Source organism: Trachemys scripta, chromosome 2 (genome assembly GCF_013100865.1).
Source record: "Trachemys scripta elegans isolate TJP31775 chromosome 2, CAS_Tse_1.0, whole genome shotgun sequence".
NCBI classification, from domain to species: Eukaryota; Metazoa; Chordata; order Testudines; family Emydidae; genus Trachemys; species Trachemys scripta.
In genome coordinates this window covers 69,594,039-69,613,859 of record NC_048299.1, presented here as the reverse complement: position 1 = coordinate 69,613,859, position 19,821 = coordinate 69,594,039, and the positions used below count along the sequence as shown (strand labels likewise).

Here is a 19,821-nt window from a genome sequence, read left to right as displayed (position 1 = left end):
TTGCCCTTATGAAAGGAGTACAGTATATGTAGGGTGACCATATTTCCCAAAGAGAAAATGGGACACCCCAGCCGCTCACCTGAGGCACACCCTCCCCACGTGAGGCTGTTGCCTGGTCACTGGAAACCTGTGGGGGCCCCCTCAGGAGGTTGTTGCCGAGTCCCCCTGTGGGGGGCTGGCATCTCCACTGGCCCCCTCCATACTGCAACCCCTTTTTTGACAAAAATGGGCATTTGTCCTGTTTGCTCTTGCCAACTGATCAAGTCAGCAAAGGCAAACGGGACAAATCCCTCCTTTTGGGGAAAAAAAAGTCAGGACAGCCTGAACAGGGCTTAAAAAAGGGACTTTCCTGGCCAAAACGGAACGTATGGTCACCCTAAATATATGGCCCCAGCAAGTGTGTGTTGCTGACTGCAGGATACATACTAGCTTGGACGTGTCCATAACTGGAAGGCTACACCTCCTTGGGAGATAATAATGCCTAGATGTTATATAGTGCCTTTCATCCATAGATCTCAAAGTGCTGGACTGGGTACACTGATGGGCATGCCACCCACTTAAATACTATGGGTCTGCTTCTGCTGAAGTCAAGTGCAAAACTCTCAGGAGCAGGATAATACCTTATGAAAAGACCCTACTCTGCTGCTAGTGTGGTTACCAGTATTGAACAAGGATGCAAAATGCCTATTTGTAGACATTTGGCTTATTAACTCTTATTAGTAACTATCATATAATTAATCTTTAGGCAGAACTCATTAAAAACTGGCTGGGCAAAATGGCCAATATTGCTATATTTTAGTGTATAAGTAGGATTGTTCAGATGAGAGTTTCTTTTGGTTAACAACTGTCAACTCATAAATCTGTTTCCTTCTTTTTGACATATTCAGGATAGAAAAAAATTGTCTTAGAATTGACTGACAAACATAAATTCTAAGGCTCATGAACACTCTGGCATTTCATCTCTGGACTTGTGGATTTTAACAAGTGACATCATTTTAATTGACTAGAATTTATGGTTCTAAAAATGGTTTTAATTAGTGGACTCTTGTATGGATCCCATGCACACCCCAAGATGCTAGATCTCAGTAATTAACGCCAAATAAAAAAATCATAGACATCTATTATATACTAAATTTTAAGTCAAGACCATGAATGATACATGTGTGAAATCATCAATACATTCACTTTAAACCCAGAGACGTACCTAAAGGGAGTAGATCAGGGGTTCTCAAACTTCATTGAATTGAAACCCCCTTCTGACAACAAAAATTATTACACAACCCCAGGATGGGGGACCAAAGCATGAGCCTGCCCAAGCCTCACCGCCCCAGATGGGGGGGGCCAATGCCTAAGGGCTTCATCCCAAAGCATGGGGCTTGTAACCTGAGCCCTGTCGCCCCACGCTGAAGCCAAAGCCTGAGCCCTGGGCGGTGGGCCTCAGGCTTCAGCTTTGGCCCCGGGTGGTGGGGCTTGGGCTTTGGCTTCGGGCCCAGGCCCCAGCCAGTCTAACGCCAACCCTTGCAAGCCCGTTAAAATGGGGTTGCAACCCACTTTGGGGTCCTGACCCACAATTTGAGAACCACTGGAGTAAAGGGAAGGAGAGTGCTTAGGTAGAGCAGGCACAGGGTGTTGGAATACTTTCAGTGCCTACTGGGCAAGAGGAGGAATAGAAAAGAGTCTGAAAAAAATTAACTCCTTGTATAGCTTAAGCACTCAGAGGCAGATGAAGATTTATCGGGGCCCTGGGCACAAAATGGTTTTAGGCTTACCACAACCCCTTGCTATTGGCCCCACACCCTGCTCTTCCTCTCCCCTCCAAGTCCGGTCCTTGGCCAGGCTAGAAGCCAGAGCCAGGCCGTGGTAAGAGCCACCGCTGCCCACGGAACCCAGGCCTCTGTGATGAGCCCCGGACTCTCCACCTGCCCTGGGCGGTGTACCCCGGGCAGCTGGAGGGTTTGGGGCTCCTCACAGCAACTGGGGCTCACGTGGTGGCTCTTACTATGGCCCAGCTCTGGCTTCTGGTGGGACCCCAGGGAAGAGGAGGAGTGAGGGTCAGGGCCTCAGGGGAAGAATAGGAGCAGGATGTGGGGTCACAGTTCTGGCATTGGTGGCCCACCCACTTCTACCCAGGTTCCAGCGCTCCTGCAGTGGGCCCCAAAATTGGCCAGGGACCCTGAGTACAGGCTCTCTGGGCCCGTAAATTAATCTGCCACTGTAAACACTAGAATTATAGAAACCATATAGGTTTAGGGAACCATTTTTATCTGAGTCACACATGTTATCTTAAATGGAATCCATTTTTTTGTTTTTATATTTAAGTCAGATTAAATGTTAAAAACAGTACATCTCTTTTTGTTGTTGTTTTTGTCTGATCTACGACATGATTTTCACAGAATCAGACCGGGGACATAGATATATTTCCAAAACTATCACATAGGGTTTTATTCCAGTTCAGGGCTTTTTTGGTGTATAAATCTCTGATCATGACATTCCAAAATGCACAGTGGATGATGGGAGCTCTAGTGGTGCAATCCCTTTGACTTCATTGCAGCTCAACATGGCTTCAGGGTCCATCTGCAAGGGTTCAAGTGCAGGATCAGTTTACAGTGAATGTAATGATGGTTTTGCTCTTATGAGCTTTTCACTGATCCTACCTTAAAACTTAGTGTATAATAGATGGCTAAGAACTTTTCAAATTTACATTAACTTCTGAATTGTTTACATGAAGTAACATTTAATTTTGTTTGCACTTTCTGTCCTAAAGCAGCACTAACATTGATGACTTTCCTTTATGTTTCTTTTCCAGGAAAATGGGGTATATACAATAGCAAAACTGATTTTACCAAACAAACAAAGGAATGCAGTAAAAGCTAATTTATTACAGGTAATTCTCTTTCACGTTGAAAGCTTTACACAGACTTTGGAAATTTATCTTATGATTTTTGGTATTTTAATATACAGTAGCAACTTTATTAACCACTTTATTAAAAAATACATGAAACAATTGGCAGATGGCTATACCACAGGAAAGTAAAAGTTAAATCATGACCTTATGTGTTTTTATTCTGCTATAAAACACTTTATGCTTCTTGTATCCTATGTAACATTGAAGAAAGTGGATATTTAGGCTATGTCTACCCTGACAAGTGAAAGACAAAACTTTTGTCGTTCAGAGGTGTTAAAACCTCCATCCCCGAAAGACAAAAGTTTTATCGATGATAAATGCCAGTGTGAACAGTGTTTTGTCAGCAGGAGCGCTCTCCTGCCGATAACACTACTGCCGCTCCTTGGGGGTGGAAGTTTTTTGTTGGCAGGAGAGCCGACAAACAGCGGCTACACTGCGTGCCTTTTAGTGGCACGGCTGTAGCGGCACAGCCATGTCACTAAAAGCTGCGTAGTGTAGACATAGCCTTAGATGTGATGAAATCCCACTTTCCAGACAGCCCAATGTACATTCTCCCTTTGTCAAGCCTATGTCTTTCACTGAAAGCCGATAAACACTCGACACAATGCTACTGACTTCAGTTCTTTTGAGTGGGAGCACCTTGCTGTGATTATTAAATAAAGTATAGCAAAACACAACATAAAGTAATGTAAATTAAAATGCAGGATGATCAATCTTTGTTTGCTAAAGATCAGATGGCTTCTGTGTTCGTTATGTAATTTTATGTAAATTCATTGGTTAGAGTCAACCCAGGTTGGTAGTGATCAATAGTTTTTAACTATCTGACTGCTATTCTGTGGCCTCTGAGAACTGAGTTTGGTGTCTTTCTGATTTCTAGTGAGTAGTTGTCCATGTCACTAAAATCTTAGTAGAGAGGGAAAGATGGCCGTTCTTATTGCCTTTTCCCACAGTAGTCCTTCCAGATCAGGCTTGAGACACACTGGAGAAGTGGTTTGGGGATCTTACACTGCTGATGTATGCTGCATATACTCTTTATGGAATAACAGATGAGACTGCAATCTCAAACGTTAACTAGTGCCTATCATCTGCACTAAAGTTTTTTTTAATAATACCTAAATTAATTTAAAACTTTTTGTAACATTATCCTTTGAAGGAAATTAAAGAGGGAGTAAATTTATATAATCTTTTCATGAAACTAATTTAATGCAGTTAGGCATCTGTTTAACAACAGCTTCAAATATATACATATTTTTAATTAGATTAATTTACCAAGTGTGTTGTTAATTCCAATTTAGTACTTCAGCATAAAGTTACAAGAGATTATATTTTACAATAGATCATGAGTGAATGTAGTATGGTTTAAATATAAAGTGACATCAGTTAATTTAGTAACAAGGGTTTTATTATGACAGTGCTGATATACTAAACAGAAATCCCACCACATCCAGGCAAATGATAAGAAATCTATCTTTAATCCAAACCATGTTTAACATCTCATGCTGCTTTTCTATAGTTCTTTTCCCATAATTATTGATTTCCAGGATATTTGTGAATTTTATTAATTTCATGGGCTTTTTCTTACAATTTGACCCAAGACCTTTGTCTTGCTAATCAGTCTCTTCATTCTTTCTACTTCTTTAGGAATCACAATTCATTACTTGGGGAGTAGTTATGATCTCACAATCATTCTTTCCCCATTCATTCAGTATGTAAAGAATATGCTGCCTTAAATCTGAAGCTTTTTACAGACATTAAAGTGTTAAGCTCAGAATACTGCTGTGAGGAAGGAAAGTAGTAGTATTCTCATTTTACAGGTAGGAAATAAATGAATAGGGAGGTAACTGACTGTCACACAGGAAGGTCTGTGGTAGAGCTGTGAATGGAGGACAGATCTCTTGATTTTCAGTCCTGTGCTTCAGTCATATAACCCTGCTTCCTTCCTACATTAGGGTCTATGCACAGTCACTAAAAAGGAGAACCTTCAAAGTAATAACTATGGCTCCAATCCTGCAAGTTACTCCACACTGACAGACCCCTCTGACTGTGTGAGTCTCAGAAGAATATTGGAACTACAAGATGGATGTTTCTCCTGTGTTCAAAGGGCAATTATTTTGGATTAAGAAAAAACAGTGCTCTTTAAATAAGAGTGTTTGCTTGCAGTATTGGTGCTTCATGCCCTGCTTCCCTCAAAAATAGTGGTTAGCTTCTATCTCCTTCATTGTTTTGCAGTCATTACTCAGGCAAAACTCCTACCGTCTGAGTAAGGATGACTGGATTGGACCCATAATAGGGTTTTTAGTCACAAATGTAATCTAACAGTTTGAATATTATTTAGATCTATATTATTGTTTCCACTATTTCAGAGTCTTGGTAACTCATTTTCCTTTGACTTACACATTGCAGTCATCTTTGTTTAGTTAGCTAGTTTTTGCATTGGCTTAGATGGGGAGAACTCAAGTAGAGTTACTTAAAAATCTCTATATTAACTAAGAGACTCTAATTTCACCCATGCCTGTCATGATTTTTTTTATGTTTATTTTCTTTAATAGTGATTATATAGAAACTGAACTATGTGGATCATTTTTTGTAAACTAGATCAAGTGTATTCTTGTGGCTGATCTTCAGATTCTTGTAGACTTAGGGCTTTTTGTTTGTTTGTTTTTGTTTTTGTTTTTGTCTCCTGTTGACATTTTTAGGGCTCTACACTTCAGTTTCCAGAAAAAAGGGCCAAATTCTGCTCCGTGTTACGTAAGTGTAACCCCATTGGGCTGCACCGGAGTCATCAAGCAGAATGTGGCTCAAAAATTCAGCAGTGCAGAAATAAAATTATTCGGTATCTAATGTAGCCATGCTGATCCATAGTTTTTTTTCAAGAGGGCCTGCCCACATTGGAAATACAGCATACATTGACCAGATGGCTTGTGACTAAAGTATAGAGCTGTTTATTTTTGGTTTATTGAGGATGATTACTATGCTGATAGCCTGGCCTACTTAGTTACTTAAAAATTAAGGTTAAAAAAATATGTTTAGGGCCCTTGCTGTTTTATGAGCAGCGTTTTAATTTGTACATAATTTGTTATTAATTTAAGCATTTCTCCCACCCCAGTGTTATGCTTTCAGAGCCTTGAGGTTTCTCTTCAGTATGGAAAGAAATAGACATCTCTTTAAAAGGTATGGTTTCTCAATTAATGTCATGCTCAGTTTTCAAATGTAGTAACTGATTTCCAGAGAACAAGAAAAAAACAAACAAACAAAATCTGAGAGTGCATATCCTCCACTCTTCTCCACAGCCGCAAATGGCTGGCTGTGCCTGCAATTGAACCATTGCAGTACTGCTGTATAAGGCAGGATTTAGAGAGTTAGTGGAGGGGGCCTGCATCGTAGGAACTCTACAGAACCCAGCCCTATAGAGGCTGCTCTTGTGTTTCCATATAGCAAGCTTTGGAGCAAGCTGGAGGTGGAGTGAAATTAGGACTGTTGGATCTGCCACTGTGTAGGTCCATCAGCCTTTTCCCAGAAGATTAGCGTAGTTGCATGAGAAGCAACACGGAACCTCAGAACTACAGTACCAGTTGGGGAGGAGTGGATTCTTTCTTTACCCATCCCTTTTGAGAACCGATCCTACATCAAGCCTGTTTACGTGGGCTGGGTGCTGGGAAATATAACTGAGCCATTTCCTCATCCTTTGCTTTGCAATTCCTTTACTTCCTGATTTCCATTCCTGCCATTCCTCACCCTCCCTATAGCTCCTGTTGAAAAAAAGAAACAAAAAAACACTAACCAAACGTGTAACTAACAAGGCTTTGCCAATTCTTCACTATTTTATTGGCTTGTGTGTTGAAAATCCATTTCCTACCCTTTGTCTGTTTTGTGTCTTTTTGATTGTAAATCTGGGATAAGGATTATAGCCCCAATCCTGCACATAAACAGGTATTAGTCATATCATTTAATGCTCTACTGGAAGTTGCTGAGATAATACAGCGATGGGGCAATATGAGAACCTGTACAGAATTGCATAGATACACCATTGCATCCACATGGAGCTCCATTGACTTCAGTGAATCTCCACCTTTGTCTGGAGTAGGATCTATGTTTATGCAGTATCCAGCAAAATCATGTCCTAATCCCAGCTGGGACCTTTGGAAGTTCCTTGTAGTCCCAGATGGTGGCTATTTGAGATTAGGAACATTTGAATGGCTGGTCAAAAATAATAATTATTTAGAAGGTTATAAAATAAGGAGTAGCAATACATTAGTTAAAAAAGTCTTCACGGTGTGTAATCTGTTATGAACACTCTCTAAATTTATAAAAATGTTAAACATTTTTAGACTCTTCCCGACTGATTTGTTTGAGATCTTCATTGATATTGGACATTATGTTCGTAATATCAGTGCTTATGAAGAGCTGGTATCAAAGCTAAATTCATTACTGGTAAGCACAACATTTCTAATTTTTTCATAAGGTTAATAAATAACTATTCTTTTCAGTTTGCTGCACATATAAATCATCAAAATTACATTTTTAAATTTTTTTTATAATTAGGAGGATGAACTGAAGCAAATTGCTGAAAATATTGAAAGCATTAATCAAAATAAAGCACCATCAAAATACATAAGCAATTATGCGATTTTAGATCATCTTGGCAGTGGAGCTTTTGGAAGTGTTTATAAGGTAAACTTGCTTTTTAATATTAACTAACAATTTTCTGTTGACATTTCTGTGGTATTTTCCACCACTTTTTAGGTTTATTGTGAATCTGTTTGACACCATTTGTAGAAAAATGGCCAATATGTTTCTCAGAACAACAGTGATCTTTATTATTACTCTTTTTCTTTGTACTACTTTTCACAGACAGCAGTTCTGTCTGCTAGAAAGTGTGACAAATCTGTGTAATCTGCAGGGATTCACACCACTGTTTCTGCAAAGCCCCACACAGAGCATCTATGAAGTTATTTAAAACATCTAAGCAAACCCTGCAGGACACTGTTAACTGCATCATTGGTCTCCAACACTTTTTAAGCTCATATCACACTAACTACAGAAAGAATAATGACTTTAGAATTTGAGAGAGAGATTTAGACTCAGTTAACTCACCACATATATATGATTAATGTCCTTTTTGACACCATCCTTTTTTGTTAATTTTTTACACATTTCCCCCCCTGTAGGTTAGAAAACATAGTGGCCAAAATCTACTAGCAATGAAAGAAGTCAATTTACATAATCCAGCATTTGGAAAGGACAAAAAAGACAGAGACAGCAGTGTAAAGAACATTGTCTCTGAATTAACAATCATCAAAGAACAGGTAAGTGTCATAAACCCTTCACTAGGGGACATTTTCTAAAAATTTCTCACCATCACTAACAGCAGCTCAAGTGTGTTTTTGGGAGCCCTAGTGTATATAGGCTGCCAGCTGCTGCTGGTGTTTTTGGTCTGATCAACACCATGTAAAAAATGCCAGTGGCCCATCTACATGACTCCAAACATTACAAACAATTCAGTATTAGCTGCAGTGTAAACAAACCCTTATTGTTATTTGGAAATTCTGAGCTTGTTAACTGATGTATTCAACAATTTAAAAGAATTCCTTTAATAAAGCATAATCTGTTAGCAACAGCCCAATGAAAAGTTGGCCAGTGTTTCTATTCCATGTTAAGTTTTCTTGGCTTTGAAATTGTCAGATTTTATTCAGAAAAAGTCACTGTTGTGACTTACAAGTTCTCCTCTTCAACCTAAATGTGATTTTTAAATTAAAAACAATATTGAATGCAAATCAGATTTAGGGTTGTCTGTTGAAGCAAAGGGGACTTTGCAGGCTTAATGACTTTGCCCCAGTATTTCTTTGCTCCATTCCTTCCACTGTTAGGGGCTAAGTCAGAATCATATTGTTTGTTCTCCGAACTTCCTGGTTTTGCTGGGAAAGGAGAGTAATCTTCAACACCCCTTTTTGTAATATACCTTCCCTCCAAGTCTGAAACTGGGAGAAAGGGGAACAATGTCAACTCCTAGAGTGACTGTGATTAGGGAGTCCTTATGCCATCTGGGCAAATGGGGAGAGGAAATCCTGTCTGATATGCCCCCATAAGGCAAAGGCACATTTATCAGATAGAATTAGTTACAACTCTCTGAAATCCAGAAATTTTTTGGAATACAAATTTCGGAAACTTTTATAATATTTGTCTTAAAACTATTGCTATTCCGTTCAATTTATAGATTGATGTTATCAAAATTGTGCCCTCAATCTAACATTAATTCCAACTGTCTAATTTTTGTTCTTATTGTAGCTTTATCATCCCAATGTTGTACGATATTACAGAACCTTCCTGGAAAGTGAGTAAAAACTTAGTGACTAAAAACCATGTTGTTTGTCATGAAGAAATAATAGCATAATAAAAGTACTTAGTAGTTCCAGGAAAGATCCTATCCAACTTGAACAGTAGGAGTTAATTTTCTCTTAAGAATAGCACTACAGCTCAGACAGATTTAGACCTAAGTGTTGGTTTAAAAATTGGCTACAGCAGCCTGTAAATAACGATAGCTATTATTTACATTGATTTACGTTGCAGTAGCACCCGTAATGTGCTAGGCTCTGTCCAAACATATAAGACACACCCTGCTCTAAAGAATTTACAGTCTGAAAAACAAAATTGAGATGCTGAGGATGGGAAAGAGATCATAATACAGGGTGGTGACTGATACATGAATTATTCATTCCATTTCTCCCCCCAGTCCCTTTTTGTATGCATGATCTATAGGCAGCTGTCCTCCCTGGCTGTTGTTATTAGCCATCTAATTTCTTGTAGGTGTTGCAGCAGATGTGACTCTGAAGAACGAATTTGAATGACAAGAACAAGAGTAGTCATTAAAATATATTTGCACATACAAATAATTTAAGCAGAGTAATAAAATAACAATCATATATGTACATTTTGACCAAGATCATGTTTTCTGTGGATATGCTGGATATATGAATGTAATATTCTTTTGGGATTGCCATTTCCTTTTGTTGTGCATAGATGACAGGCTCTACATAGTAATGGAGCTCATAGAAGGGGCACCGCTGGGAGAACACTTTAATTCTTTGAAGGAAAGGCAACAACAGTTTACAGAAGATAGAATATGGAATATATTTATACAAGTAAGGACATGCATTTTAATTTGTGACCTTTCTTTATAAAATTTGTAGAGCCGTTTGTATATGTTGGACTAATAAATTTATAAAATAATACTTGTAGTGCCGAAGCACTCATGTCATAAAATGTTAACATAATTTTATGTGATTTTTATTTGGATTGCAGTTAAAATTCTTTATATGTCTTTTTGTTTTGAAGCTGTGTCTAGCTCTCCGTTACTTGCACAAGGAGAAGAGGATTGTCCATAGAGACATCACTCCAAACAATATCATGCTGGGGGATAAAGACAAAGTAACAGTTAGTAAGTGGAATTTCTGTGGCCACAGTGGGTTTCAGCCCAGTTCACCTTGTTCACCAAACTTCAAGAGTGGGGGATTCTAGTGAATTAATTTAGAATCACACAGTTGTGTAAAACAATTGCTAATGTAAACTCCCTGAACACAACTATCAGGTTTTACCAATCATAAGTATACTGTGTGCACCTAATATTGCAGAGCATACAATGTCACCTTTTAAAAAAAGTACAATTAGATCTATGATGATGTAAGAGAGACTGCAACTGTTAAAGTCAATTGGAAAAGCAAGATAGACAGATATTTTAGGTACCACATCTAATGAGGACCAGATGTCCCGTTTTTAAAGGGACAGTCCCATTTTTTGGAACTTTTTCTTATATAGGCACCTTTTGCCCCCCACCCCGTCCCATTTTTTCACAGTTGTTAGCTGGTCACCCTATGCCAGTGAAGGTACAAAGTTGAAGTGGCCATCTCTTCTGTGGGTTTCATTTGGTTGTAAGTGAACAACAAGCCTGCTTCAGACTATAGTCTCTCTCTCTCCACTTGTTGTGGGTACACACAAGGGGAGGGCCTCCCATTGCAGGTCTGTGTGGCAGACAGTCTTCCAGCATGACAAAGCCTAAAATCCTTTGCACTACATGCTACAGTGCCTCCTTTGAAGTGCTGCTCCAGCCTGTGTAAAAGTACCAGCTTCACAGTGCACACCGTGAAACAGGAAACAGTGACAAAGTGCAAGAGGTACAAATAAGAGACTGGTTGCCAGAAAAGATGGGTCAGATGAGGAGAGGGCCAAATACATTCTCCGGTCAGCACACCACTGCAGCTTAGTCCAGAAACACCTATCTCTCTTATGACTGGGAGATACTAACCACTCCATGATCATCTTAAACAAATGTTTTAGGCTCTTCTTGCACCAGGAGCTCACTTGTCCCCTATCAGTACTCAATTACAGTGTTAGGGATGCTGATCATGCTTGAATAATGCTCATGTGTCTAGTCCTGTAGTGCGGTATATGGCTGGCATGCATCTCTCCAGTCTCCCCAAAGTGGTCAGAAGGAAACCAGTCACAGGTAGGGTTTTATGATTGGATTTGAAAGCAGCCTCTGAGCATGAAAAATATTCCAAAGAACTGCAGGGTTTTAATGCAGTGTCCTCTGTGACTGAATGGAAATGCAGTGTGGAACATTCAGCTGGCCTACCAGGCACTTCAGAGTCCTCTCTTTATTTTTTTTAAAATACAGGTTCATAATAGCAAATGGACTGCTACATTATTTTTATTGCTTAAGATGCAAAACCAAATATACATTCTGAGTAACAGAGAATAGCAACAGTAAGCCTGGCTACAAAAGTCAACCTCCCTTGTTTAAAACACACACACACACACCCCGACTGACCATTCTACTGTAATAGATAAAAACGTAGTAATATTCGAATACTGTAATTTTCTAGCAGGAGTCAGTTATGTCAAATAATATGCAGAGGAGGGTTCCTTGAGTGGTATTAAATCTAATGTACTAAAAAGTATTGATTCCTAATAATTGTGTCATTTTAAATGAAGATGATTTAATGGTGCTTTACCTCTGAATTATGAAAATATACATTCAGAATATTTAAAAAATATGTAGTTATACTGTATAAAAGCATACTACCACTGAGAGGCAGTCTTGCCTTGAGTTTACTGCGTTGTCTTTCTGCCTACCTACATGTTTATATAGAAAAATGCAGTGCAACTTTAAAACATATGCCCAAAATTGTACCTGAGGAACATTAGAATTCTGACAGGAAAATTGTCTGAAACTCTGTCCTTAACCCTCTCTATTGTGATTGGTTATTGCATATTTGAACCCCATGTTATTTTACCTAGTGTATAAAATAATATGTTGCACTACATATATGCAGTGGGGGGAGGGGACATGATGGCCTTTTCTCTATTATTTTTGAATATCACTGAAATTGTTGTCTCATAATCTTAATGGTAATAGAGTTCCATTCCTTTCCTCCTAGCAATAGTTAAAACATTCTCTATCTGTGAATTGACATAGAATCCTGTAGTAACTCATACAATCCATACAAACCAAGGATTGGATTATTTATAGTTTTGGTAATTATATTCTACAGCATAATAGGTATTTGTGGAGGAGGTATATTATTTATCTGACCAAGTATATGTTGAAAATACATTCACAAGTCCTGGAAAGTCATAAATCCTGGCTCTTCAGCAGGTTTGAAATATTTAGATTTTATAAATGTAAACATAAATAAAACAAAAAGGTTCTGCTCCATGAATTTAACCAAAACTCAACCACAGCTCAATGGCAACAAGTTGCAGAATAACACCAGAGGAGAATAGTTCCATGTTCTTTTGACTTTCAAACCTTCAACCTGCGGAGGTAAGTGAAAGTTATCCCTGTCTAAAGCTGGAGTAACTCTTCCACGGGGCTGCCAGGGAGGTGATGGTTAGATTAATGAGTAATAAGGGTACATCCTCTAGTTGTTAGGATTGTTTTCTCTTTTGTAAGCAGGGGAATGGTCCCGCTACTGTGCGGAACTTTCCTGGCTTATACTAGGGTTACCATGTTTAAAAAATAAAAAAAAGAGGACACTCCACAGGCCCTAGCCCCACCCTTTCCCCGCCCCTTCCCCAAAGTCCCCGCCCTAACTCCCCCTCCTCCCTCCCAGCCACGCGAAAAGGGCTGCCCGAACACTACCGGCTTTACGGTTTGCCGGGCAGCCTCCAGACCCTGTGCCCCTGGCCGGCGCTTCCCCAGCACAGCTGGAGCCCAGGAGGGGAAGCGCCCAGCCGGGAGCGCAGGGTCTGGAGGCTGCCCGGCAAACCNTGCCCCTTTCTCACCCCAGCCCCGCCCCAACTCCGCCCTTTCCCCAAAGTCCCCACCCTAACTCCCCCTCCTCCCTCCCAGCCACGCGAAAAGGGCTGCCCGGCAAACCATGAAGCCAGTAGCACTCAGGCTTCAGGCAGCCCCTATGCCTCCGGACCCTGTGCCCCCGGCCGGGCACTTCTCCCCGGCTCCAGCTGCTCTGCTCCTCCCCGGACTCAGACTTCGGCTCTGTTTAAGAGCCAAGCTGCCCGAGCCAGTGCTACCGGCTTCGGGCAGCCCCCCTTGCCTCCGGACCCCGAGCCACCGGCTGGGCACTTCTCCTCCCCGGCTCCAGCTGCTCTGCTCCGGCAGCGCAGCGTCTGGAGGCACGGGGGCTGCCCGAAGCCGGTAGCGCTGGCTCGGGCAGCTTGGCTCTTAAACAGAGCCAAAGTCTGAGTCCGGGGAGGAGCAGAGCAGCCGCGGGAGAGGAAGTGCCCGGCCGGTATTTTTCCCGGACATGTTCGGCTTTTTGGCAATTCCCCCCGGACGGGGGTTTGATTGCCGAAAAGCCGGACATGTCTGGGAAAAACCGGACGTATGGTAACCCTAGCTTATACACTACTCCAGTGAAATGGCCTAGTGAAAGGATCTGAGTCCTAATGCCCACTTTCTTTACCCAGAGGCCTGCCTGACCCCGAGAGCTCCCCTTCCACTCTCCTGTGTGGCAGAGTCCTCATAACCCCAACAAGACTGGGCCCAGGATTCCTGGGGGGCTCGACCTCCAACCTTGTCATGCTCACTTAGGGCCGGGGCTAGGGTGTCCCCACTCTGGGGTGCTCTCTCTGCACTGGATGCTTTCCTGACCCACTGATCATTACACACAGTTCAAAGCAAATACAATTTATTTAAACAGCAATTGATTTAAAAAAAATAAGGGAAAAATGGGAAAGGTTAAAGGAAAACATGTAATCCCGCTCTGTGGCACAGGGACATCACAACCAGGGCCGGCTCTAGGATTTTTGCCGCCCCAAGCAAAAACAATTTTGGCTGCCCCCCCAGTTTTTTTCATACCCCACCCCCTGCCCCGTCTCAACTCCACCCCTTTCCCAAATCCCCAGCCCTGCCTCCTCCCCCCCCAGACTCTCAAGCCTAGGAGGGAGGGAGTGAGAGGGAGAAGCAGTGCGTGCGCCGCGGCCACTCAGGGTCTCCCCCTCCCTCCCAGGCTCTCAAACCCGGGAGGGAGGGGGAGATCCCGAGCAGCCGCAGCGCACGAATGAGCTGTTTCACACGCCATGGCCACTCGGGACCTCCCCCGCCTTCCTGGGTTGGAGAGCCTGGGAGGGAGGGCGAGCAGCGGCGCGCGAGTGCCAGCAGCGGAGGTGAGTTAGGGCGGCCGGGGCACATTTTTAGGGGTAGCATGGCCTGCGCCAGAATGCCGCCCCCTAAAAATGTGCCGCCCCAAGCACCAGCTTGTTTTGCTGATGCCTAGAGCCGGCCCTGATCACAACCAGCGTCTCTGGAATGTAAGGGCAGTTCAGTCTGTTCCTCACAAGTCCCAGGCCTCTTCTCAGGCCCTGGCTGTGCTGCAGGGATGGTGCGGGTTGTTGGCCACATGCTCTCAGACTCTAGGTGGTAGGACCTTTCTTCCCAGCGTCGCCCCCGCCCTATTGGGGTTACAGTCTCCCTCCAAGTCTGGCTTGCCAGGTGTCTTGGCTGGGGGTGTCTCCCTGCGCTGGGTCCGCTTCCCAGGGTCCCCCTCACTCTCCCCAGCTGCTCACCGGACCCGCCTCCAGACTGCTCCAGCCCCAGCTCCACTCTGCCTCAGCACTGCTGCTGCTGCTCTGCCTCCAGCTCCCTGGGCTACTTCTGTGGCCCCTCTGGTTGCTACAGCTCTGCTCCCAGCACTGGTCTGCTCTGTGGGCTGCTGCTGTGACTCTGCTCCCAGCACTGACCTGCTTCCTGGGCTGCTTTTCTGGCCCCTCTGGCTGGCACAGCTCTGCTCCCCAGCTCAGCTTGGGCTCCTGCTTTTTCCTTAGCTCGGCCCCACTCTGTCTGATCCCCCTGGCCTCACTGATTAGCCTGCCCACCCTGTCAATCAGGCTGACCTGAAGCATTGGCCTCTCCCCAATGTTCCGGGGACTGTCAGACTCAGGGTCCTGATTTCCCATCGACCCTTCCCCTTTCTTTTGATTCTAGGAACTAGCCAACCAAAACACCCCCACTGAGTTTTAGTAAGGGGACAGCAGTCCCCTTACACTTTAAAAATAACATGTTTTTACTTGTAGTGCTCACCTCCCCAGATAGCTTTCCTGCAATGAGAATCTGTGTGGCAATAGCATAATGGAGAAAGCTTACTCACCTGGAACTGGTGTTCTCCAATATATTGCCATTGTGAACTACAGTGACCTTTGCTCTGTCCTTCTGTATTTTAAATCTTGTATTAGGTTTTGAGCAATGAAAAAGAATGAAGCTGAAGGATAGTTGGGGCCATGAGATCCAATAGATTTAAAACCTAGTTCTGCATTGGGTACACTTTTCCAGCAACCTCAACAATAAACTACTGTTAAACAGTTCTGGTATTCATCTGACACACAAATGGAAGGGGGCTTGGTTACCTCAGTAGTAACATCTCCCTGCCTCCAGACCCCATGGAGGCCACCCGTGAAGACCAGAATTTTGTACTGGAGGAGAAGGCAAATATTGGACATGTTTTGGAAGGGGGACCTCATTGTTCCTGCTACCCCAACTGTGCAGAATTTACCCAGAAAAGATCATACAGCCTGATGTATTATCTTTTCCACAGAACCCTCCCAGGAGTCCTGGGGACAGCTGCAGCAAGGGGAAGTCTCTTGTAGTGCAATTCCAGTGGACATGTGTTCTCAGTGAGCCAAGGAGATGGCCAGCTGAGAGCCACAACTAGGGCAGACATAGAGAACCTCTCTATGATGACACTGGCTGCAGGTGGGAGAATCTCTGTGAGGGTGAGGAGATTCCTGCAGAGATGATCTCCTGTAGAATCATAGAATCATAGAATATCAGAGTTGGAAGGGACCTCAAGAGGTCATCTAGTCCAACCCCCTGCTCAAAGCAGGACCAATTCCCAGCTAAATCATCCCAGCCAGGGCTTTGTCAAGCCGGGCCTTAAAAACCTCCAAGGAAGGAGACTCCACCACCTCCCTAGGTAAATGTCCCTCATGTCCCTCCCATGTGGTTTACTGTAGTAGGTGATACTGGGGCACGAATAGGTACAATTTTTCAATCTGTATATCCACAATTTATTATTATTTTTTAAATTCCAAGAATGATTATACCATATCATTGTCTGACCCCTTGCCCAGTAGTTTTCTGCAATTGATGGAAATAAAAATAAACATTCTATACCCAGTGAACCTCTGCATTTTAAATATTCTTCCTTAAATGCCTTCTTGTACTTTCTCCCATGCTGTCCCTTACATGTGAGAAAACAGCACCCCATCAAAAACTGCAAAGGCACCATCGTATCCTCTTACAAGTCGCTCCTCAAAAATTGTCTCTTCTGAAATGCATACTGAAAACTGCAATCTGATCATGGCTAGGGAGATAGTGAGGTGTGATCACTACTCCTGATTGGCTAAGTGTATATATCCAGTTATTTTTGTTACACTGTCTCCTCTACCTTCTGCCCTGGCCCACTTGTTGGTTTCATCCATGTATTGTCTTTCAGACTATCAGCTCTTTGGGAAGGAACTGTCATTTACTAGATGTTTGTTATTTTTTATTATTTAATATGTTTATTATGGAAGTGTATAAGGGCTAACCAAGAGTGTTAGCCTGTCAAGGCTGATTCCCCACTCTGGCACTTTGAGTGCAGAAGGTGGTGGTGGAGGAGAGGGGGCGCAAGGATTCTAAAAATTAATACTGGACACTCCAGGCTAGTATTAAACATCCAAGGTTACAGCTTTTCTCTGACCTTGGATGGGTAGATGCTGCCACCACCCAAGTGCAAAAACCCCTTTGAGAACCCAGGAAGGTGCACTTGGGAATTCCTTCCTGTGTGGTACCCTCAAGCCCTTTCACCCCACCCCCTCCGGGGAAGAGCTGAGAAAGAAAACAAAAGAAATCAGCTGTTGCCATCAGCTAATTAAACAACATATGCACAAACCTCTTAAGGACACAAAAATCCAGTCCTTTTCTTAAAAAAGGTAAATTTTATTAAAAACAAAAAGAAAGAAAATACATCTGGAACTTAGGCTTTTTGCTAGATTAAAAAAAATACAAGGATTAAACATCAAGATAGCTTTATTGAGGTCCATCTTAAAGGTTACAAGCAAAACAAAAGCACCTGGGATTAGCATAGAGGAGTCCACAAGCCATAAAGAAATAAAAGAGATAAATCTAATTGAATCTTCCTAAACATTTCCTGATCTACTTACATATCTGGGGTTTCAAATGAGTAGTTTCTAGGTATGATCTGATGATTTTCATACTTGGCCCAAGCTTTTACAGCATAGCTCCAGCCAAGGCCGGCTCCAGGGTTTTGGCCGCCCTAAGCAGCTAAACAAACAAACAAACAAACAAAAAGCCGCGATCGTGATCGCAATCTGCGGCGGCAATTCGTCGGGAGGTCCTTCGCTCCAGCAGGAGTGAGGGACCGTCCGCCGAATTGCCGCCGAACAGCTGGATGTGCCGCCCCTCTCCGAAGTGGCCGCCCCAACCACCTGCTTGGTAAGCTGGTGCCTGGAGCCGGCCCTGGCTCCAGCCCTGTCCCTGCTCTCCGGGAGAACAACACAGACAGCCAAAGGGGAAGTTTTTCCCCAATTTTAAAAAGTTCTAGCCTTCCCATTGGCTATTTTGGTCAGGTGCCTACTCCCTCCCTTTTACCTATGGACTTTTTAACCCTTTACAGGTAAAGCAAGTAGAGAACAGCTACTAAGAGGGATTTTATAGCTAACTGGCTGGCTGGGTGTCCATAAAAGAGAACTACCTCCCCTCCCTTCATTTATCACAGGGCCCCACTGTGCTAGGCAGTATACAAACAAAGTAGTAGACAGTCCCTGGCCCAAACAGCTAACAATCCAAATAGACAGAACAGGCACAGGGTGTGAGAAAGTGTGTTACGCACAAGCATGGTGGATAATGAGATGGCAGCAAATGTCCTATTAGTTACACAATTTTTTTGAGGGCACAAGGGAGGTTGGTTTTCTTAATAGGGGATCAGCTAAATAGAAAGGAAAGGGAAAGGAGTTGGGGTGAGAGGAACAGGGCAGGAGCAGGTGTGGAGTGAAGTCACGGTGAAGAGACGCTGAGGGGGAGCAGGAGTGTTGGAGCAAGCAGCCAATCAGCACAGGACCAAGAGTCCAGACAAAACTGTGGAAAGTTCTCCAAATGTCCAAAGGAGCAAACATCACAATAGGAACCAGCCCGGTTGGCCTCTAGGTGCTACCATGATATAAATGTTACAAAATAGTAATTTTTAAATGGTTAAACTTTTTATTTTAAATGGGGGAAAACTGTCACTGAAATGATACACTCCTGATCAGTGAGAGTGTCTGAGTTATACATTTCTAATAAACAGAGTTTACATTAAAATTGCAGGCACAGCATGGCACCCCCACTCTAATAATAATTATTATTCGGTATGCTGTTTTAGCCATACCTTGGACCGCTATTGTCCCTGGCTAGTTTCCATCTGCTTAGGTTTTTTTGTATGTATATAGATAGTGAGAGCTAATGGTTTTCTGAATTTAAAATGAGTATGCCTTTTTCATTGTAGCTACATTTTGTAGCTTGGGGTGCTTATTTCTATATAAATCCACATAGGTTGTTCTGCTTATATCAGGAGTGGGAAACCTATGGCCCATGGGCTGGATCCAGCCTGTTGCTTAATTTGATCCAGCCCGCGCATGGGTGGTGGGTCCCATAGGCTGGGGGAGGCTGTGCCTCCCCAAACAGCCAGGTATGGACCTGCCCACGCTCCGTCCTGCCCAGGGCTCTCCCCCCTGTTTACCGCCGCGTAGCATGTGGCTCCTCCCTGTGCCCCAGCCGGGGCTGGGGAGGCTGCGGCCACACACCACACACCTTCCCAGCACTCCGAGGCTGGGGGGGCTGGGGCCGTGCGTGGCCCGCCCTCCTGGCACTCCTCTGGGGCTGGGGGAGGGCTACTCTGGGTCGGGGGTCGGGGCCAGTGGCTGTGCGGGAGGCATAAGAGGCGGGGCTGGGAGCGTTGGGTTTGTCCCACGATTTTTAATTGTGTGTGTCCTGCGATTTATTTTTTCTGTATGTCAATGGCCGGTGATAGAAAAAAAGGTTCCCCACCCCTGACTTACATGATAAAATGTACGATTCCATGCAGCAGCAGTAGCACAATATATTTAACATGGAATATGAAAATCCATTTATCTGTTGTGTTCTCAGTGGACTTCTTTCCCAACCTGCCCTGGTTCAGTGATGCAAAGACCTTTGAGAGTCAAGACAGCCTGCAAGGGCCAGCTTGCCTGGAGCACCCTTCAGTAGCAGGCTGCAGCATGACACATGCACCAGTCTCCTTCAGAGTCCTGAGAAATAGTCCAAATAGTCCTTAGTGCAAATGGCACTTGTGGGATTAATTTATTAAAAAAGAAAGCCCTGTGCACATAACAAGTCCCAGCACTGTAATCCATGCAATACATCAATACAGCCCTTGCATCCTGCA

The 19,821-nt window shown here is 43.2% G+C and overlaps 1 protein-coding gene across 1 annotated transcript in view; it reads left to right on the top strand.

Moving 5' to 3' along the window:
* The window catches only part of NEK10 (NIMA related kinase 10), a 167,902-nt gene that overhangs the window by 41,865 nt on the left and 106,216 nt on the right, over positions 1-19,821 (top strand). Inside the window, exons 15-22 of the mRNA XM_034760809.1 lie at positions 2,807-2,884; positions 6,012-6,076; positions 7,234-7,336; positions 7,448-7,576; positions 8,074-8,211; positions 9,191-9,236; positions 9,923-10,044; positions 10,238-10,340. Of these exons, the coding sequence (XP_034616700.1) occupies positions 2,807-2,884; positions 6,012-6,076; positions 7,234-7,336; positions 7,448-7,576; positions 8,074-8,211; positions 9,191-9,236; positions 9,923-10,044; positions 10,238-10,340 (784 nt within the window). The remainder of the gene's footprint in view (positions 1-2,806; positions 2,885-6,011; positions 6,077-7,233; positions 7,337-7,447; positions 7,577-8,073; positions 8,212-9,190; positions 9,237-9,922; positions 10,045-10,237; positions 10,341-19,821) is intronic.